At 54.5% G+C, this 22,113-nt stretch overlaps 1 protein-coding gene across 9 annotated transcripts in view; it reads left to right on the top strand.

Annotated features, from left to right (window-relative positions):
* Window positions 1-22,113, top strand: part of MPRIP (myosin phosphatase Rho interacting protein) — a 73,022-nt gene that overhangs the window by 7,616 nt on the left and 43,293 nt on the right. For all 9 annotated transcript variants that reach the window (XM_064390281.1, XM_064390275.1, XM_064390280.1 and 6 more), the window contains exons 2-3: window positions 3,486-3,563; window positions 5,380-5,445. In XM_064390281.1, the coding sequence (XP_064246351.1) occupies window positions 3,486-3,563; window positions 5,380-5,445 (144 nt within the window). The remainder of the gene's footprint in view (window positions 1-3,485; window positions 3,564-5,379; window positions 5,446-22,113) is intronic.

Here is a 22,113-nt window from a genome sequence, read left to right on the forward strand (position 1 = left end):
TCCCAGGGATGGAGCTGGGCACTGTGGGGCTGCAAACCGGCCGCACCTCTCACGTGGTGGTGGGGTGACTGTCACCCCACCCCAGCTCCATCAGCAGCCGCTCTCCACTCTGCTTTCCCACAGCATTTTGTGGCTCACCTTTTGACCAGGTGCCTTCTGGATAAAAGCAAAGCCACCCACCCAGTGCCTGAGCACCCTGTGTGGCTGCTACCTGTGGAGAAGCTACGTGGAGCTGCCCTTTGGATATCACCGGAGCTGCCAGGAGGCAAACAGGGCCCTGCGTGGTCAAAGGCATCCTGGGAACCCTGGGGTTGTTTCTAACACCGTCCCTAAACGTGAAGTTGGACACATTTCCTTGGAAGAGGGAATTTTTGATTTGAGGTCTTGCTTGTTGCATTTTCTTCCTCTTGAGGAGCTTTCCAGAAGAAGCCAAGCCAGTGGAAAGGACGTGTGATTCCAGCTCCATCCTGGTGCTCCAGCACCCCCCGGGACCTGCCTCCCACATTGGGTTTATTTTAAGCCTTGCTTCAGCAGGGCCATTCCAATGCAGGTGTGATGAGCTTATTTCAGACATTGTGTGCTAATTCATATCCCTTTCATTTATGCTTGTATCTCTCTGGGCATTTGCTTGGTTTTAGCAGGAGCTTGTTTTGGTTTGGCTTTAAAAAGCGCTGCTGCGTGTTCATTTGTTGATGGGTGGAACCAGGCTGCCCACGCTGCCTGGCTCTAATTCATACCTTTCAGCTATTTTGGTTTCAATATCTGGAATTGGATGCATCTGCCAAACTAAGTGTAGCCCACTGGTGGTTTTTTTATGATGCTGGTGCAGAAATGACCGTGCTCTGTGTTAAGGGTGTGTATTTCAGGTGCTCGGTGTTTATTTACAGACAGTTTGAGCTAAAATTGGAATGGCTGAAGGCAGAATAATGTCTGCTGGGGGGTGTGAGCCAGGCTGAGGTAGGGCAGGATTTCCTGCGTGTGATATTGGGTTAAGGCTGCTTGCTGCTGGCCCTGGTGGTGATGTCCCCTGTTGATTTCACGGTTACTTTGTCCCTGGTGTGTCACTGGGACCCGCCTGCTGCTTGCCACACAGGCAGGATGTTGTGCGGTGCTCAGTGGCTGTGTGGCTGCAGTGCTGTGGCTGGGGTCAGGGAGAGTTTTTGCTCATGGGGTTTTGCTGGGTTGAGCACTTGGTCTTGGTGAGAATCTGTGCTGAGGCACAGAGGGGAAAACTGGGGGAAGGAGGAGAGCTGAGCCCTGCCCGTAGAGCTGTTGAGAGCATCACCAAGGTGCTGCCTTGGTGCCAAGCATTGGGGATGTCACGTGCCATTGTCACTGTCATCCTCTTGTTCCTGCATGGTGGAGGCCACTCCTAAGATCTTCCCAAGCCCAGCTGCTCAGCACTCACCCCAAATTCTCTCACAGAAATTCGGGGACGCCATTTCTTCTCACAGTGACCCATTGAAGTGTCTCTGACGTGTCATCATTAGAGATTTGCAATTCTGCTTTTCCCCTGTAAAACACAGGAGACATTTGGGGTGTCTGGCTGTTTCCAGGGTGGCCGTGGCCACATCCCAGCATGGCGGGGAGCGTTGGGATCCCCTGCTCTGGAGCCCTCCCTTGGCGTGGGCCCGGATGCGTCACGGGCGGCTTGGGGTGTGCCGGGGGAGTGGCAGAGCCTGGCTCACCTGCGGGGCGCTGGCAGCGTGGGCGGCACGGAGTCGGGCACGGAGCTGGGCACGGAGCAGTGCCGAGCAGCTGGAGGTGGCATGGGGGCCATGGGCGAGCAGGGCACCAGCATCCAGGTGAGCTGGGCAGGGGTGATGGGGGGCTCCGGGCCCTGTGCCAAACCCAGGGAGGGTTGTGGTGCACAGAGATGCTTTTCTGCACCCCCACTGTGGTCGTGGGAACAGCTGTAGGGGTGCCCTGGGCCCCCCTAACTCCCCCAAATTGGATCCCAATCCCAGCGCTTTGTTTTCATCAGTTTAAATCTCATTTAAAGGGGAAAGGAAGGAAGGTCTACTCAAATCGTGTTTTCCCAGCTGCTGGGAGAGCAACACCTCGAGCTGGTATGTCATATTGTGGAGGGGATAAGAGATTTTGTTATTTCTTTTCACTTTATAAACAGTAAAAGGTCTCCTCCGGCGTGTTTCCAGTTTGCTTACTCAGTGCTTCATGTATTTGACAGTTTCTGGTGCATAGGCAGTTTCTTCTATTGTTTGCAGGGATTTTTCCAGAGGGGAAACTTTTTTTTTAACATTACAAAACCACAGAAACTGGCAGAAGGAATCTAGGGGAGGTACTGAATTGGAAACAGTTTTAAACTTTAAGGAACGGAAAAGAATGAAAGAAACAAGATTAACTGAATCAGTACTAGAAGAGCTGGGAGTGTGTGTCCTTGTGACTTTTTGGCTGGGGCAGGATGGACGTGCATGGGATGTTCCACGGTGGAAAGCAATGTTCCCACACCCAGGGTCTCCTGGAGCTGGCTGTGCTCTGGGTTTCCTCCCTCCTGGTCTCTCTTGGTATCTGTGGAGCCGCCTTGCTGGTGTGGCAATGTCTTGCCAGTCTTGCAGCAGGATTTGGCCCCAGCCCTTGCCAGGTGTTGGCTCATCGTTCACAGCTTGACAAGGCAGCGGGAGCGGTGCCTGCGGGAGTTTGCGTGGGAGGACGTGCCCGGTGCCCATCCCCATCCCACCGCTTGCCATGGCATGGGTCAGCTTCACCCTGGCCACTTCTGCATCCAAGCCACCGCTGCAAAGAGCTTGGATATTTCTTTTTCCACTGACATACGGCAGTGCTGCAAGGTTCTTTCCGAGTATTCTTTCCCTTTCTCTTCCCGGCTGGCTGAATGAGCTGTTTTCCCTCCTCCTGGCTCTGACCTTCCTGTGTGCTCGCCGTGGGCCGCTGGCCGCTGCTGGCGGGGGGAGCGGCTGGCAGGGGCTGCCCCTGCAGGGAAGCAGGAGTTGGATGTGCACAGCACGGGAAGCGGCTGGGAGCTGGAGAACTGCCAGCGCCGGGTAGTTTTTCCTCTCTTAATTAACGAACGGAAAACATCGAGCTCTCCTTTGGAGTGTGTTTTTGCTTTGGAGTAGAGGCACGCTGCCGATGGCGACGGGAAGAGCCGCGCTGGGGATGGGCTCTGCCGCTCGGCAGCGCCCGGGAGGTTGGTGCTCCGGGCACGGTGCCATGCAGGAGCAGCTGTGTTTGGAGTTTGTGGCTGGGGTTTTGCCTCCTCCTGAGTCCTCGTCTCAGTCCCGTTGGCACACAGTGTGTGTCACACCACGGGTTGCCATCAGACACCGCGTTCCCTGCGCTGGGAAGGCTGAGTTTGCCTGCGTGCAGCAGGCTGAGCTCACACAGCTGCCTTCGTGCTGGGGCTGCTGCAGTTTCCCGTGGTCCCTGACCATCGATTCCCTGTGGTGCTGATCCATGTTGAGCCGTTTTCCTCTGTGTGTGAGTGTTTCTTTGCTGTTTCTTTGCAGGCCAAACCCATTTATGGTGGCTGGCTGCTGCTGGCCCCGGAAGGAACGGACTTTGACAACCCCGTCCATCGCTCTCGGGTGAGTGAAACTGAGACATCCCCTCCCCATGACATTGGTGGGGCTGGCAGGAGGAGCAGCAAGGGCTGTCCCTGCCCATGGAGGTGGCTGTGACCCTGGGAGTGCTGAAGGCACCTCCATGCTCCTATTCTCTTGTGCAAACCAGGAAGCTGGGAGATGTTTCTGGCAGCAAGGCTGGAATGCCTTCTCTGGGATGTAAGGTCTCCCGTGTTGGGCAGCAGCCTGGGGCACTGCAGGTGTGGGTCAGGCTCAGTCTGTGCAATTTTATTGCTTGTTGCTTTTGCTTTTTGATGTTGCTCTGGTTTGTCTGACACGTGCCATGCTGCCAGGAAGGCGCTCAGGCCAGTGGGGTGGGGGCTGTGTGACTCTGAGCTGTGCTGTGACTATCAGAAAGGCTCACAGTTTTCCTTTGAGGCTTGGAAACAGCTACTTTATTTTCTGCAGCTCATTTTGAGCGTGCCCAGAGCTCTAGAGGGAGGCTGCATCCCATCCCCTAGTGTGGATATACCTATGTCAGGCAAATCCTGCAGCAAGGAAGGGGCTGAGTGGTGGTTCCCATTTGGTTCAACCCTACAGAGCTCTGAAGGCAAGTGCTGGCAGCAGGGACCTGCAGACAGAGCAGGACACACTCAGCTCCTTCCCAAAGAGGTTTTCTCATGTCTAGCAGAAACAGCAGCATCCTGTGGGGTCGGAGCATCCCCCACTTTCCTGTCTTGGGGGGTGTGAGGCTCAGAAGGATGTGGACAGGCTGATGTCCTTTCACTGCTGGCTTGTGACGAGGACTTGCAGCCTGTCCCCAAGCTTGTCTTGCAGGGAGCTTGCTGCTGAGGCTGCCAGGATGGGGCTGTCTTGTGCGTGGGAGGGATGGCAATGGTCCGTGAACCCTCTGTCACGCAGCCAAAATGTTCTGGGAGCTGTTTGTAATAAAAAAAATTGCTCCCGAATGAAGAAGAATTGGGTTCTGAGTTCAGCCTGGGGTATATGGGTCATTATTTGGAGTCACAGCTTGTCACAGGCTTGCTGGCCTGACATAAAGGGGGCATGGGACCTGGATCTCCCCAGAAACCAGGCTGCCTGCTAAGCTGGGGCTTGTGGAGGTCCACAAGGTCCTCTGTAGTTCTGCTTGTCCCTGAGCACCCTGGACTTTGCCCAAAGGGCTGAGAAAAGTGAGATAAGAATTGCTGCACTGGGGCTATGAATCCAGGACTTTTTTATTTCAGCCTGCTCAACCAGTTTTTGCTCTTGGCTGAAAAAAACCTGGCACACATGAAAAAAAAAAAAGGCAGTTTTCCAGCCAGATCAGTTCTCCAATCTGATTTTCTGTGCAGCTGCAGAGGCAGCAGTGCCAGCATGGTGCCAGGATTGCCTGGGCAGAGCCATGCCAGCAGTGCAGCCACCATCCAAACTGAGCTCCTGTGCTGCTGGGGGACATCTGACATGACACCCTGTTATCCTTCAGCACTGGATGCTGGAATGGAAGGTGCAGGATGAAGCTGAGGGCTCAGAGCACTTAGTCTGGAGATCTTTCTGGTGTTCCCAGTATTCATGGAATGAACCTGAGTCATGAGAGGTTTAGTTTGGATATTAGGAAAAGGTTCTTGCCCCAGAGGATGATCAGGCTCTGAACAGGCTCCCCAGGGAATGGTCAAGGTCTCAAGGCTGCCAGAGCTCAGGGCAGTCAGCATTGGGCAATGTGGGCTGGTGCACACAGACCTTTGGCAGAGCCCTGCCAGCTGATGTGCAGCTCCAGTGCTCCCAGCAAGGCCCAGGGGCTGGTGGGCACTGCCATGACCCACCTCGATGTCTTCTCTTGCAGAAATGGCAGCGTCGCTTCTTCATCCTCTACGAGCACGGGCTGCTGCGCTATGCCCTCGACGAGATGGTGAGTGCTGCCTGGCTCTGTCCAGGCTCTGGGCATCAGCTGGGTTATCTGCTGCCCTTGGAGTGCTCTGCCAGGCTGGAGGAGAGTTGTGCTCGCTGGGTTTGACTCTGTGCCAGGCTGGGTTTGTGTGGGAGCTCTGCAGAGGATGGGTGGGTGTTTCGGAGGCGTGCCAGTCCCTCCTGGCATGGCATTCATCAGTTGCTGACAGATCCCACGCTGGCAGGAAGTGCTGGAGGGGGTCCCCAAGGTTGTTCCCCCTCCTTTTTGCCCAGTTCCCCGGTGCCAGCTGGGTTTTGCTTGTAGTGAATCACCTTGGCAGTGTCCGAGAAGGAGGCCCTGCCTAGCGATGCCCGTGGAAAGTAGGTCAGCTGGAACGCCCTGGAGCTGCAGCTTGTCACCAGCACTGCTCCCATCAGCAAAAGGGGATCAAAGGAAGGCAAACCCATTCACTGTGAGCTGCAGAGTGGGGCTGAAGAGCCCAGTAGGTCAGTCCCAGGAGCACCCAGGAGTGCTGATCTATCCTGCTGGCTGCAGGAAGCCCACGGGAGGGTGCCCAAGGCTGAGCAGGCTGGCACAGGGAACACCCTGTGCTGGGATGGAGGCTCAGGATACCAGCTGGAGAGAGCACACCTGTGGGACAGGGACACATGGGGACCTGTGTCTGTGGCAGGGAGGCTCCCTGAGAGGTCAGTGTGCTTTGGTCCTCCTCCAGTATCTCCTGTGAGGGCACTGTGGAATGAGGAGGCTTGGCGAGTGTGGCTCAGATTTCATGCTGTGTTTGTTTGTATTTTTACTTGGGGTTGGTCCAAGTGCCCTAAATAATTTAAATGTCTCGGGTAGGAGTAGTGGAGGCTTTAATACATTTTCAGTGTCAGCATCCTGGCTCTGCACTGGGCTGGTGTTTCCTATCCCACACTGACAGGAGGGTGCTTTGTGTCTGGGTGGAGTAGGGAGATTCTCCAGTCTGAGGGCAGAGGTGCAGAAATGCTGGGAAACACAATCTAGAATGTTTTTTTTGCTGTTTTGCATCCTGAGGAGGTTGACCTGCCCCAGGTTCTGCCACATCTGGGCAGCAGCAGACAGGCAGTGCCCTAGTCCTGTGCCACAGGGGCCAGAGAGCATCCAGAGGACAGCAGGAGCATCCCACAGTTCTCCAGGCACCTGTTGGGCTTTTTCCCCTTGAGAAGGGAGAAAATAGAAAAACACAAACAGAAAGGGAAGGTACACGTGTGCAGCATGGGATGTTGTCCTGGGCAGTGTGACAGCACTGTGCTGGCTCCTGGACTCGCTGCCCCATGGCCACTTGTGGTGTGATGGATCCCAGGAGGGTCTGATGCAACAGGAGACCTCCCAGGCAGTGGCAGGCTGGGATTGAATGGCTCTGCTTGAACCTTTCAGACATTAATTTTGTGGGTTTGGCAATTTCTGCTCATATTAAAAGTGGAATTGGAAGAAGGAGTGAGCCTGGGAGGGGAGTCCTGGGCTGGTGGTGCTGATGGAGACATTCCTGTGCCTGGCCAGGGAGGTTCTGCTCCTGGCTCCCAGCAGGATGGAGGGCACTGGGGTGTGGAGGGGCAGCTCAAAGCACAAGCCCAGGTTGAGGAGACCTCAAGGAGTCCCCAGAGATGTGGGTGCTGTGGTACTCAGACTGTGGAATGGGGCAGCATTGGGCACAGGGAGCCTTTTGCCATGGGATGGGTAAAGTTTGGTGTTGGATTGGAGCGTTTTGGGCATGGAAGGTGGGACAAGCAGGCACCAGCTGTCCTGCTTGTCCTGTTCTCTCCTGAGATCTGCCCAGGGATATCCCAGAGCTCATCCTGAGTCTGTGCTTCTGCTTGGCCACCTTCTTTCTGTGTGTCAGTCGTTCTGTCTGTCCTTGCTCTGCCATGGTTCCAGTCTGAAAACAAAATGAGTTCTGCATGATGGCTATGATGGAGAGAATTTGCACAGGCTCTGGACCTTCATCCCCTTGGACCAGGCTGAGCTGCCATACCCTGGGGTCTCCCTCTTTCAGGCTGGGTGCAGTTGGTGACACCCAGATCCAGCCTGGCCACTGGGAATGCCCAGGAGATCCCACCCCCTTCCCTCTGCAGGGTCCATGCCAGCAGCTGTTCCCAGCTCTGCCGAGCCCTGGCTAAGCTGAGCCTGCTCAGACGTGCAGAAATTCCTGCCTCCCAACTGTGGGTGGATGTGGAGGTTCTGTGATCCCTTGGGGATGCCTTCCCATCCTGAGCATCCACGACTGCACCCCGATGGTGGCTTCCTTCTGCTGTTTGATAAACCTTCATGCTGGGTTTTATGATGAACAGGGGATGATGCTTCTCTGCAGCAGCTGGAGATGACAAAGCCACTCTTACTGAGGGAAAGCAGGAAAGAGCAGGCTTGGGGCTGCTGTGTTGTGAGTGTCCAAGGACAAGTTTCAGTTCTCCTGGTAAAACACCCTGTGGTCTCCAGTGAAACCACTGCCGTGGGAGAGCAGCCTGGCTCTGTGGTGCTGGGGTGGTCTGGGAGGTTTTGGTTGGGATTTGGGAGCTGCCACAAGAATAGTGCTGGGCTCAGGGGCCAGAGCCAGCGAGTGGCAAGTGCAGAGCTTTGCCTGCCTTTGTTTTGATTGCTGTGATCTATAATTAGCGGCCGAGGTCGCTATAAATAGAGCCCGCCTGCGTGGGAATGGAAGGGCAGGAGGGGTTTGTGGGGATGGAGAGCACTGCCATGTCCCTCCCTGGGCCTGCAGGTGGGCCCGTGGCCTCAGGCTCTGCCTGGGATGGATCCAGAGAGAGGAGTGGGTCTGGATCTCCAGGCTAGCTTCTTAGTGAATCACTGCATCTCCAAGCCAGGCCTTGTCTCTGTGCCTCAGTTTACCCCTGTGTCGCTTCTCTTGAGCTGGGATTTTTACTAGGTTAGCATGTTGCATCCTCCCTGGGGGTATTCTCCTGTCATATCAGGCTTCCTTTTGGTAGCTGAGACTATTAATTTAGAGGCTTGTTGCTTTGTGCATATGCTGGTTTGAAAACAGGACAAAATTCAGGCTTGTCTGGGAGCATCTCAGACTCTCTGGTGCTGTGGATGAAAGGCAAGGTGAGAGCATCTTCTGGATGGGCTCTTCTAGTTTCCCTGCAGGGATTCAGGAGGAGCATCCCTGGGCATGACATTTTGCAACAAACTGACCTCAGTCTGTGTCTGGCACTTCCCAGCTTGCTGAAATGTGTGAGCTCTATCTCTGCTCTTTCTGTTTGTTGCTGGAGTCAAATTGCTTTGTGAAATTGGGAAGGGATCTAAAAGGATGCTTGAATCAGTAGTCAGCCACCTCAATGCAAAGTTTGCTGGGGTTGGATGGTTGTGTCCTCCATGGTGGTGTTGCAGACCCTTCCTGAGCTCACAGCAGGGTGGTCCTGCTCCTAAATCAGGAACTCAGATGGATGATAATGTCATTAACCTCAGCACAATGGAGCAGACATCCCTGCTCCAGCCTGTGATGGCACGGAGGGAGGTCAGGAGGGAGCTGGGGGCTGATGGGACTGGGGTGAGATGGAGACTGAGGCCAGCCTGGCATCTGGGAATGGTTAGGGAGCAGTGGGACCCCTGGGCTGGGTGTATAAATAGGAGAAGAGAGGCCAGCTCAGAGGTGGGAGGTCTGGCACTACACAGCAGGGCTGTGGGGTCACATCTGGAGACCTGCTCGGCCCCAGGCTCCACTCCTGGCCACAGAAACCTAAGGAACTGATAAATGGGTAAAAAAAGAGAATGGTGTAAGCATTGGTGGCAGCTGGAGGGGGATCAGAGGAAGGGATGCATGCTTGCTGATGCTGTGATCCACAGACCTGTGTGATTATTGTTTCCTAATTCACTGCTGTCCAAACACCTCTTTATTTGGAGGAAAGGGGCATTTAAAAATGTCACTGTCAGCAGAGCTGTGCTGTGTTGATTTTCATTGTAGTTACCTCCTTTGTCATCTGTATTGTTTTAAGAAGCTGAGAGCCCGTGTGTGTGTTTCCCCCCTCCTTTTTAGATCAAAGCAGTTTACTTCAGTTTTGGCACAGAATTGAAATTCATTGGCAGGGATTAAAAACGAACCTTAAACATCCTGGCCTCTCTGTCCTTACTTTTTCCACACATTTTGCCATTTAAGTGTTTCCAAGCTCTCCCTGCCCCCTCCTCCGTGGGAGCACCAGGCTTTACAAACCCCATTCCCCTCATCCCCAGTGGGGACACAATTTTGCCAGTGCCTCCGTTTGCCAGATCAAGACTTTCAGTTTCTGTTTAGCATAAAAAGCCTTTGGCTTGAATCAAAGCATGTTTAAAATTTAAAGTAAGCAGAGACAGAAAGGCTGGGTGGGAGTGACTGTGTGAGGCTCAGACAGTGACAGGGACCCCCCCATCCCAGTTTTTTTTCAAGACTGGATGTAGTCAAGTCAGGGTGGACAGTGATCTGTGAGGTTTTATGTGGGATGTTTGGTGTGTATCTCATAGATGATGCAGTAGACATAAGGAAATGATGGGAAAATTGGGAAGCAGAGATCCTTTCTCCTTCAGGGAATCTGGGCAGGAAGGGGATACCTGAAATCAGGGTGCAAGGGAGAGGGGACAAAGTACATCATTGTGACTGCTCTAGAGGAGCTGCAGAGACAGCACCAGTGCTGGTGACTCTGAACAGAGATCAGAGATCTTTGAGGAATTTGTTGTGTTTAATTTTCAATACTGATTTGGGGGAAAAAAGTCCATGAACCTACAGGGAGCCCTGGGAACTCATTCCCCGGGACATTGCTGAAGTCAGGACCAAGCAGCCTTGAAGGGGTGAGAGGAGGATACACAAATCTTCATTTGTATTTTTATATTGTCTGCCTTGGTGCTGATGCAAGTGTCATTACTGGGGCTGGGTGTGGGGATCCCATAACAGTGGCTTTGGGGTGTTCATATCTTCCCATTTCTCTCTGCTCCAAGTGTCTGGCCCCAGGTGCTGTGAGAGGTGGGTCCTGCTGCCAGGACACCCCGGGCTCCTCCAGGAATGGTTCCCTACATTTGCTGAACCCTCTTCTGGTTTATGTCTTTTAGTTTGGGAAGGTAAAACTGCTGAGCTGCAGAAGGAGAATTTGGGAGGGGGCTGAGGGAACAGGAAGCTCTTCTCCAGGATGGCTCCATCATGAGTCCCGGCAATTGACAATGGCCAGGGGCATCACTGGGGCCCCAAAAGTGCCTGGGTGTATTGTGAGCTTTGGAGAACACTGTTGTCCACATCCAAGCCCCCCAAGAAGGCGATTTCGTGGCTGCAGGACCCTCTCAGGAGAGGCTCTGGTGGGAAACAATCCACGGTGGGAGGTTTGGGAGTTAACAGGCAGAAAGAGGATGAAAGTGGAGTTGAAAGCTCAGTGCAGCCAGCGACCTCCTAACACAAGCTGCTTTGATGACCTGGCCCAGGTGCTTCCTTCCTGGAAACAACACAGCCCCTATTGTCTTCTGCAGGGCGAGCCACAAAGCTGGAATTGCTCTTAGGCTGAGCAGCAAGGACGGGTTCAAGTGGCTCCATCCTTCTGCTTTTTCCCCACTCCTCGTCCCTCGGGACCTAGCAAAGATGTTTCTGTAGAAGACGTGTGCCAGAGGCAGTGAGGGAAGTGAGCTGGAGTTTAGATTGCATTTATCTTGTTCGTGGGGGAGCAGAGTGAAACAGGCACTTGCAGCAGCTGCAGTTCCTTTGTGACTCCTGGACCTGTGGCTTCCAGCCTGGCTGTGGGCTCTTGGTAAAGGAAAAATTGTATCTACTGGAAAAGGTTAAAGTGGAAATCAAGCTCTGATGGCATTTAGGAGGGAAGATGTCAGGGCTGGCAGTGAAATGACGCAGCTGAGGCTGAGCAGTTACCCTGGCATGGGCCCTGTGGTCCCCCAGGCAGCAGGGGAAGGGCAGCAGTGGGTGCCTGATCCCAGCTCGTTCCAAGCCAGGGCAGTGCTGGGCTCCCAAGCATCCCCCAGTCCCTGGGTGGCCATGCCAGTGCACATGTGAATGACCAAACCACCCAAGGAACCAACAAAAACCCCATTTTGTTGATGTGCCTGCAGAACATCCCTGAGCCCACCAGCTGCAGCCATGTGGTGGGATGGGGTTGGGTTTAATTCTTTCCACCGTATCAGGTCGGTGAGGAGCACCAGTGGGCTGTGGGCTGCAGGTTGGGTGATAGCATCCCTTTCCCTGCTCCTGGAAGCAGCAGCATCCCAGCAGCTGGCACATCCCTCTTCCTGCTGAGGATCATGTGCTATCCTGGCACTGACTGGTGGGATTCGGTGCTGCAAACCCCTCAGTGACAGCTCAGCGAGGAGGACGAGGACATGAATGGAACAAGGCAACAAAGCTGCTCCAAAAATCAAAGCGCATTCCCCCTTTTTTTTCCCCCGGCAGAGATCCCGCATTCATTGATTGTTGACATGACATATGTGGCTTGGAGAAAGGCAGCGGCAGCTTCTGGCAGGGGAGGAAGGGGCTGGGGGGGCCGGAGGGGTTCTGCAAGCCGAGATGCTGATTACCAGGGGCAGCAAATAGCTTGCAGCTGCCTGCGCTCAACACGCTCTTTGTGGCGCTTGCAGCCACTCTTTGGACGCAGCTATTTTTAATTTCCCCACAAAGCAAAGGGGGTGGGCGATGCCGCTGGCGTCCCCCCTTCCTGCCCCCCACTCCCAGCCCGCCCTGCGCTTCCCTGCTTCCTCCCACCCTCCGGGGAATGTGGGGAGCTGCACTCCCTCTTTTTTTGGTGTTCTTTTTTTTTTTTTTTTTTTTTTTTTTTTGGGTCTGCGTTGGGAGCCGGCCTTGGCTTCCCCCCCCCCCACCCTGCGCCAGTGTGTGCGGGGAGCTGGGAAAATGCAGAAATAAATAAATACGCAATTAGGCAGGCGTCCAGCCGTGGAGGGGGGCGTGCTGCAAAAGGAGACTCCGGCCAAATTTTGGAATGCCTGAGAAAGCGGCTGGAGCTGTGGGCGAGCGCGGGGCTGTGGCTTCCCACCAGAGCAGGGGCAGCTGCGACCCCCGAGGAGGAGGAGGAGGAGGAGGGTGGCAGCTCCCAGCCCCTCCTGGGGGCTTTTCCCCACTGGCATCTCACTGAGTTCAGGACGAGGCGTGTTTGTGCTGGAGCCTGGTGAGAACGGGGGTCTCAGCTGCTCTTGCCTCGGCTCAGGAGTGATTTTTCCATCAAAAGCTGAGTTGTGCCCTCTGTTCAAGCAGCAACACGGTTCGGGGTTAATAAATTACTTATTTGCAATCTTTGTTTCTCTGTTAGGTAAGCATTGGTGAATATGATATTTCTGCTTTATCCCAGGCATGAATTATTCATCAGGTTTGGAGGCTGTAAAAGGGACGTCAGGTTAAAACTTGCGTGGAGACAAGCTGAGGTCTTCAGTGAGGTTTTGTAAACAGCTTTTCTCAGGGTTACCAAGTGCAGGGTTTTTACAGGAGTTTTCCCCCTTTTGTCTATGGTGTTTTAAGGTATTTCTGGTGAAAAATAAGAATTTCCAGGCATATTTGATTATTGGTCTTGCTCGTTTACTTACCATAGGTTTACTTACCATAGGTTGAAAGATACAAAAGTAGGAAAGAAATGCCATCAAAATACTGTTTTTCCTTTATGGAGGACCAGGTAAAAGCATGTGAATGTGCTCTTGGTAATATTTATTTTGTAAGAGCTTTTTATTTTGCCCTGTTTCTTCAAAGCTACAGATAAGGCTCTTCCCTGCAGTCACTGAAGTCTGACTGCAAGCAGACAACGAGATGAAACAGCCAGACAGCTTTGCTGAAAGTTGAAATTACCATAGGTAAATCACGTGTGCAGCAACTTCACTTACCCTTCACCTCCTTCCTGCAGGCTCTGATCCAGGAGCTGGTTTGTGGGAGTGTGTTACAGCCTTGTGCTCTGCTCCCACAGCAGCACGGCTCCTCTTGTGCTGCTGCAGGAGGGAGGTGCTGCATGTGGAGCTTGGGGTGCTGCAGGAGCTGGGGAAAGCAGGGGAGGCCCCACCTTCCATGGAGGCTTTTTCCCCCCTGTGTTTTTCTGGCATGCACACCATGGCCATGCCACATCTCTGCTGCCATGGGGCTGCAGGGAGGAAATTCTTCCCTGTGAGGGTGGCACAGGCTGCCCAGATAAGCTGTGGCTGCTCCATCCCTGGAAGTGTCCAGGGCTGGGCTGGATGGGGCTTGGAGCAGCCTGGGACAGTGGAAGGTGTCCCTGCCCATGCAGGGGGCTGGAACTGGATGAACTTTAAGGTCCTTTCCAGGCCAAACCATTCTGTGGCATGATCCTGGGGATCTTGGCTCTTGCACCCCCCAGGCCTTGGGTGCTGTGGCTCCAGGTGCCATAGCTGTGGCTCTCCATGATTTTATGGCCAGACAGGGCCCTGGGAAGCTGCAGTGAGGCCGTGGGCTGCTGTCCCACTGTGACCCATGGCTGTCCCCACTCTCCTCCCCGTTCCCTTTGCTGTGGGTGACTGGTCCTTGGGCAGAGGAGACAGAGGGAACAGTGTGGTTTTAAAAGTGTCCCAGCAGCATCCTGAGCTCATACGGGATTTCCACCTGTTGTGATGGTGTGACTGGAGAGAAAGGTGGGGTTTTGGAGCACACCCAGCCCTGGCCCTTTCCTCCACATTTCATCAGCCCTGCTGCGATCGCATCGATAAAGTCACAGGGATCACCAGGGCACTAGGGAGCTACTGGGATATAATTAGGGTTTTGGTTCACTTTCCTGGCTGCTTTCCCGTTAGGGGAGGGACAGCAGGGATTATGGATGGAGCAGATGTGTGGAGGGAGGGGATGTTTGGCTTGCATGGGTGGTTAATGCCATGTACAGGCCAGTGCTGGGGGGGTGAAGTCTGTCATCCCAGGCATGGGCCATGGAGAAACCTCTTGTGCTCATCCCCCTCACATGCACTAGCCCGAGATTGCTCCCCTCTGCTGGGATTGCACAGCTGCTCCCAAAGGAGGGGCTGGGAGCAGCACATGGCTGTGAGCTCCCTCCTCTCCCTGTACTCCTCTACAGCAGCCAGATGTGAGCAGCAGGTTTAGGGAGAAAATGCTGCTACCCTGGGACGGTTCCAGCAGCCCTATGTGTTAGTCATGAATTTTTCCTGGGCATTTACAGCACTTCTTATCCCAGGTGCCACTTGCCTTTGAACCTGGTGGTGCCTGCCTGGCCAGGACAGCTCTTTGCTATCAGTGTTGGTGCCTCCACTGTGTCCTGCCTGTGGCAGCAAAACCCAGCTCAGGCTGCTGCTGGGTGGTCTCCTTCCCCCACAATGTGTGTGTGTGCCTGTTGGGAACTTTTCTCCTTGGAACTGCCCAGAAGGCTCACATTTTGTACCATTTGTTGGGATGGCCAATGGTCAAAGCTTGGAAAACTCTCTCCAGCCATCACCTCAGCTGTTGGGAAGGTCTGCAGGGTCCAAGCTGGTCTGGAAGTTGCTGGAAGCAATGCAGGGTGAGTGTGGGGTTTTCTGTAGGGGCGTGGGGGGCAGGATGTGGCTGCTGCTTGGTTGGCCAAGCCAAGCCAACCTCTTTGGCTTGGGGTGGCCCTCACACCTCCAGCTGCAGACCCCCAGTGCCCTGGGAGCCCAGCCTCCTGGTATTCCCAGCCCGGCAGGAAGCTCTGCAAAGCTCATAAGAGCGGCGCTGGGGAATAATGAGATTTCCAGACTAATTTGGCCGGATTCAAGAACTTCCACTGAAGCATCTGCGCCCGTGGGAGTTGCCTGAGCCTCCGGTGGGTCTGGTGCTGCTGATCCCCAGGGCTGTCATCTCCCCCTCTGCAGTTGTTGAGTACAAGACCCTGCATTGACAGTCCTGGGGAGTGAAGGTGGGATACTCCACCACGGTGGCTGCAGGGCCTGAAATTATCCAGAGCTCCAGACAGTGGCTGTTGGAGGTGGCTCTTCATGGCTGTGATGCTGCTGATGGCTTGGTCTGTCCCTGTGTCTTTGCAGTGATTCCTCTGCTTATTTGCATTTGCAGGAGAGGTTGTAGGATGGCTAGGGAGGAGGAGACCTGTCCCTCCTATCCCTCTAGGCTGGAAGGGAGAAGTGTTTACTTAGTGGGAGGTACAGGGATTTGATTGATCTAATTTGCTGCTTTCCTTGGATGACAATTACCTTGGTCATGTTCCCTCACCCCCATGAAGCAGAAATCCAGTTCCAGCTGGAACTGGAGCTGGCCAACATGGGTAGAGGTCATCCTGCCTCGATCCAAGCTTTCCTCCTCCTGAGCTGTGTCCAAAACTGGCATCACTGTGTGCATGGCCATCTCTGTGTGTGGGTGACCTGAGGGAGCTGTGGTTGCTGTTTGGTGGAGCCCCTGGGTGCTGTGGAGGCTGTGAGCACCGAGGTGGTGCTGAGCTCCTGCACATGTGTGCCTGGCAGGGACCACCTGGGACTCGTCTCCTACACCGAGGGGGTGGAGGATAAAGTTGACAAGGCCAATTTGGAACAGTGCAATTTAAGATTCAAGTATGAAGATGCAAATGAAGCCCGTTTTTCCTTCCCACCTCCAAACGACTGCAGTTCCCTCTCCAGGAAGCTCCTGTCATGATCTCTGCACCAAGCTCTGGTCTGTCCGTGCTCTTGCCGGGGTTTTGCCATCGGGCTGATTACCATGACAACTTGCAGGAAGGCTGCAGATATTTGCTTCCCCCTTGGCTGTTGTGCCTGTGCATCTGGGAGCAGGGAAGATGCCAGGCTGGCAGCTGTGAGCAGATGGGGTCGGATCTGTTATCATGTATTCCTCCCACCCCCCTCCTCCTCGGGGAGGAGGACATTTTGCATTTTAAATGCATCTAAACCCCACAGAGAAAGAGGGAAGAGTAACTTTTGGGTTTGCAGGGCTGCAAGGTGCTGCACTCCTTTGGCACTGCAGGACTGACAAATGCCTGTGCATTTCTGGGCTTCTGCTTTGGTCCCCAGAGAGTTGGGATGGGGCTTGAGCAGATGCTCCAAGCTCTTTGTACAGCATTTGGCTTTTAGTTTGGTCCACAAACAGCCAGGATAGCAGCTCAGAGAAGCCTTTGGATACCCCATCCTGGTGGGACCTTGCTGTCCTTCCCGTCATGGTGCCAGTGTTTCCTGCATCTCTCCCTCTTCCTCTCCAGCAGCACTGCAAGTGGAACGTGCATATTCGTGGTTGCAAGCTTCCCTGAAAGGCTCCTGGATTTGTCCGTGCTGTGAGGACCTAGAGGGTCAGACACCAGTGCTGAGGGAGGTTGAACCCACTTGGTGACCATCCCTGGGTTTGCTGACCCTCCCTGCCCAGCCTGGGTGGTTGTGCCAGGACTGGATACGGCTGTTCCCACCATGCACAGACCCCTCAGAGGCTGTTCAGCAGGAAAGAGGTTAACAGGAAGGAGGCAGGCTAGGCTCTGGCTGCCAACTCCGACCCTGCTTTGGAGTGGGGAGCAGCTGGGAGCTGCAAGAGCAGTGCAAAAATAGCCTTATAAGGCCAAGACAAGCCGGCTCCAGCCTCTGCACAGCCCCGGCCGGGCGCGCTCCGCTCCGGCACCCGCTCGCCGGATGGGTGCCCGAGGGGACTGGGCTACAAATGGCATGTGTGGCCCCAGACTTGCTGCCTGGGCACCCCTGGGATGGGTGCTGGCCATGCCTGGCTGGGGTGGCACTGGGTGGGAGAGGAGCCCGAGGTGCACCCAGGCAGTTGCAGGCAGCTCCCGGCCTCGCTCAGTGTTTAGACTCGCTGGCTGTGGACATAAACACCGACGCTGCTTGAAAGCGGCCCCTGGCTGAACTCTCCTGCCCAGCCCCTGCACTTCACCCCCTTCTCAAACTGCTCCCCGAGGAAGAAAATTCCATCCCACTGGCAAAAGGGGAGCTGATGTTGTTTTATGTCCTGCTGGAGGCTCAGGAAGGCTCTTCAGGGGCTGGCATGTGGGGACAGGTGTGTGTGGCACTGCTGACCCATCCCACCTCCTTGGGGTGGGTGACACTGTGGGGAATTCCTTCAGCAAAACAAATCTCAGGAGCTGCACCTGTGATGAGCAAGCCAGGGTCAACAGTGGGGCTGGGAGAAGTGGCATTTGTGGCATTTATCCATGTGGGGGATGTTCTGCATTGCTGGCTGCACACCAGGGCAAGTGTCCCCTCCCCTTCTTGTGCTGGCACAGGTTTGTTGCCAGTACAGAGGCACATTGGTAGGTGCCAAGGCCACATCTGCAGAGCACTGCTTGTACCTCTGCCTGTGAAAGGGGATGATGGCTTCAGGCTGGTGAATCCAGGCAGTGGTGACATCTGGGGGAATCTTCCCCTGTTTCTTGCACAAGGGCACAAGGTGTGATACAGAAGTGCAGGGGACGTGTTGCTTGATACCTCCCTGTAGATGTGATATCTGAGGATGTGGTTTAATGGAGAACATGGTGGTGGTGCTGGGTTGATGGCTGGACTGGAAGATCTTAAAGGTCTTTCCCAACCTTTATGATTCTATGATTCCCCTGCTAGTGGTAAAAACCTTTTTCCATTGCCTGGTGCATGGCTGGAGGTTTCTCAGTGGCTTTCACTGAACAGCAGATGCTGATACAGGAAGTTTGCAGCTGAGAAAGGAGTGCTCAGGTGGCCAAGAAAAGATACCTTGCTTTGGATGGCACAGGGAAAGCAGAGCTGCCACGGGGATGTGGGAGCACAACCTTCTGCTGCCCTTCAATGGGTGACTCCTCCAGTCCGTCCTTTTGCAGAGCCTACAGAGGTTGTTTTCAACCTCTTTGTCTAATTTAATAAATCCAGGATGCTCAGCCTGCCAGCCAATCTATAAGTGTAATAAAATCTGCCCACCGCAGCGCTCCGGCCCCGTTGTGGCCCTGTCGGTCGCCTCGTGCCTGGTGGCAGGAAGCCCAAAAGGCTCATTAAAGCCCTGCTGCTGTGCCAGCCGTGCCTGCCTGGCGCCTGGGCAGCTCAGGGCAGGCTGAGCCAGCCCTGTGTGTGTGCACAGAGCATCCCCAGCCGGGGTTTGGGAGCTGCATCCCCAGCTGGGATTTAGGAGCCTTGTATGGCTGAAAAAGGATCCTCTGCAGCTCCCTGAAAGGTGGTAGCCAAGTGGGGGTCAGTCTCACAGCTAACAAGTGATAGGACAAGAGGAAAAAGCCTTAAGTTGCTCCAGAGGAGTTTTAGGTTGGATATTAGGAAAAATTGTTTTAATGAAAGAGTGGTCAAGCATAGGAACAGACTGTGCAGTGAAGTGGTAGAGTCACCATCCCTGTAAGTGCTCAAAAAACACATGGATATGGTGCTTAAAAACACATGGATGTGGTGCTTAGGGATGTGGTTTAGTGGAGGACCTGGCAGTACCCTGGGTTAATGGTTGGAGGTGTTTCTATGATTCTGTAACTTTCCCAGGAGTTGGTGCTTTCTTGGTGTCCTCCAGGTGGGAATGGTGGACGTGGCTCTGGGTTAGGCTCCCAGTGCCATGCTGGTGCTGGGTGCTGCATGTCCAAGCTCTGTCTGTGTCCTTGCCAAGCCGTGGCTGTCTCCACATTGCCCTGATGTGCCCATGACAGTGTGACAGTGAGGTTTTGCTCCCTTCTGTTTGCATCCTGCCTGGAGCACTGTGATCAGCTGAGCCCAGGCCCTGGGATGGGTGAAGCTTTTAGCAAACACAGGAGCTGCCTTTGCAGAGGGCTCAGCAGTGCTGTGAGCGAGCAGCACTCAGCAGCCACCTTCATGAATATTTTAGCTGGGAGAATTAACATTTGTCAAGGCACATTTCTGGAGGCAGCGTGGATGTCTCTTCCCCAGGCGCTGCAGGCTCGCTGCTGCTCCAGGGCAGTGCTGGGAGCCAGGGCAGAGCCTGCCAGATCCTGAGCCCAGAGTGGGACAGCAGAGCTGTGATCTCCCCTGGGACAGCCAGGCCCTGGTGCCAAGGCAACCAGCCCGCCATGCAAGATAGACAAATGGTTGTGGGTTGTTTTTTTTTTCTCTTCCCCTCCTGGTTCTTGGCAGAAAGTAAAATGTCCCTTTTGTTTGGTTTCCTCCTCCCCCTGCCCCATCGCCTTTCTTTAAAGGTTGTGTTCCAGATTTCATCAACCCACGTTGTGTAATAGCCCTGGCCAACGGGTTGGGCATTGGCCATGTCCCATGGAGGCCATGGCAGGGCCCCTCCTCGGGAGCCTGACCGTGGGGTTACCTGCTCCAAAACATCCCGTGTACAGCTCCTGAGCAAAGCTCCCTTGTATTTTTTATCAAGCTGCTATGATACTTGTGTGTTAGAAATGACAGAGAAAGTCCTTGTAAGAAAATTCAGAAATTTTTAAATCAAAATAATCCTGGTTTTCTATCTCAGCCCTGCAATGCCTTATGGAAATGAGGGACTTTGCAGATAAACCCTTTTAATTTACAGCATCAGCTCCTGTACCTGGTAGTTCATCACCCATGAAGCATCCAGCACTGTGCAGGAGGATGCACTAATGCCCTGCTTGGGATTTCTTCCTTCAGGCTTCTAATGAGTCCCCGTTCTTTCTTTCCCTCCTTTCCACTGCCTGAGGAGGGGGCTCTGCAGTTGCTGAGCTCTGCATCCTAGGAGCATCCATCCAAAGATCCCTGCATCTCATCCAGAGGCTGCTGATGTTGTTGATGTGAGAGCCTGGCATGACTCACGGCCTGGGCACCCAGGGAGGGAGAGGAGGAGGAGGAGGAAGAGGAGGAGGAGAGCGCTCTATAGGCTGTGTGTGTTACAGAGGGGGACTGGGAGCACGTGTGTGTGTCAATAGGGATCTGTCACTCCAGAGGCAAACAGCAACACAATTGTTTCTTGTCTCTGGTTCCTCTGCTGGTACTGGCAGCCTGGAGAGCTGCTCGTGTGATGCAAGTCTCCTTTTCCTGTGCTGGTGAGGGACAGGCACTGCTCGAGTGACTGGGCTGGTGGCAGCTGGTGGCCTCAAGGAGAGCTGCTGCTGGTGGTGGTGGCCTTGATGGTGTCCTCTGCTTCCACAGAGGTACACCCTGCTGTGCTTCCACTCCTACCCCTGGTTAAATGACACACCCAGCCGCCAGATCCAGTTCTGGGGTACCTGTGGGCTCCATCCCATTGGCAGCAGCATGGGAGAGGGCAAAGGCAGGGCCAGTGCCTGGGGACAGGGCTGTCCCTCAGCTGGGGACTGGCAGCAGTCAGGAGCTGAGGCTGAATGTCCATTCCTGCCTCACCCAGACATGAAGCCACCCTGGGGTCTGGTGCTGGGTTCAGCCTTGTATCAAAGCATCTGCTCTTCAAGGGCTGGTTGAAATCCCAGCCCTGTTGTTTTGGTGTCTCTGCCATGCAACATTTCTCTGCTTCTTCATTTATTTATTTATTCATTCCCTTCCAACTGCTGGAGCCACACAGTCCTCACGTGCCCAGGGACCAGCTTTGCTCACTCTTCTCCAAGGCTCCCCAGCCTTGAGAAACCCTCCAGCCCAGAAGCAGGTGCTGAGAAGTGAGGAAGGGGTCCAAGCCATCCCCTTTTCCTTGGTTTGTGTGTGTGCACACGCGTTTCCACCAGGCACCATTTGCATTCTGCTTCACTTCAAAGTGCCTCTGCTGCCTCCAAGGAAGGAAACAAATGGTGTAAAGGAATTTACATCCCAAGAGAGTGAGGCTGCTGGTCTGTCAGGTTTCATCTGCTGCTGAGGGGTGTGGGGTGCAGGAGAGCTGCAGTGGGGTGGAGGGTTCATCCCTGGGGCCAGGTGGAAGTGGGTCATTCCCAGCTTTGTTCCCAACTCTTTCCTGGTGTCCTGGCTCGGAGGGGCAGTGCTGGATGGAGACTCATGTGTCAGGCTGTGCAGGATGCCAGCATTCACCTTTCACAAGGAGGGCTGAGTGGCAAAACCACTCTGCAGGGCCAGCCCCAAACCGGCTCCTCTGCCGGGTCAGGGCTGGGTGTGGGCAGCAGCAGCAGCCACCCTGCACTGCCATGGCCTTGGAGGGTGCTGGTTCTTCCTCTCCTCCTGTGCCAGCTCCCTGCCAAATCCCTCTGGGGCCTTACAGGGCCTCAAGGGACTGAGTGGCCCAAGATTTCCCTGTGGGGCTCCCTCCCTCCTCCTCACCCCCCTGTCTTTGTTGAATTCCCTGGTGTAAAACTGCTCTGGGAGGGGAAGGAGGTTGGACCTGGACCTTACAGTCCTGGAGGCCTTGGCTGTGCCAGAGGCCAGCAAGACAAAAACTTTTCTAAGACTCCACTTGGAACAGGAGAAAGTTTTTCCGTTGGGTTTTTATAGCTCCCGGAAAGCGGGGTTTTATTTTTGTTGTCTAAGACAAAAAATCCTCTTAGGAGCTGACTGCCCGTGGCGGTGCAGGGTGGGAGGCTGGGCATGCGCCCTGCTGGGGGTCTGGGCTGGGCTTTGCTTTCTCCATCCTGGAGACCATCCTGGGGGGTCTCTGGATGCTGATTTCCACAAGGAGAAGAGGAGGGTTTGGTGTCTGTGATGTGCAGCTGCTCCAGTTCATGTACCCAGTGCTGCAGCACCTGTGATGGCTCCTTGCCACCCCTGGGCTGTCAGAGGATGCTCCCACCCAGGGACTCAGCTGCAGGGAAAAACCTTTTTCCTGGGGAAAGGGGCTATTTCCCACCACCCACAGATGGCTAAACTGGGAGCTCTGGGAGACTGATCTGAATTTTCTGGGTTTGTAGGCTGAGCTCTCTCCTGTCACCCTTTCTTTGCATGGCACAGGCTGCTTTT

The sequence above is a fragment of the Passer domesticus genome, chromosome 15 (assembly GCF_036417665.1).
Source record: "Passer domesticus isolate bPasDom1 chromosome 15, bPasDom1.hap1, whole genome shotgun sequence".
Lineage (NCBI taxonomy): Eukaryota > Metazoa > Chordata > Aves > Passeriformes > Passeridae > Passer > Passer domesticus.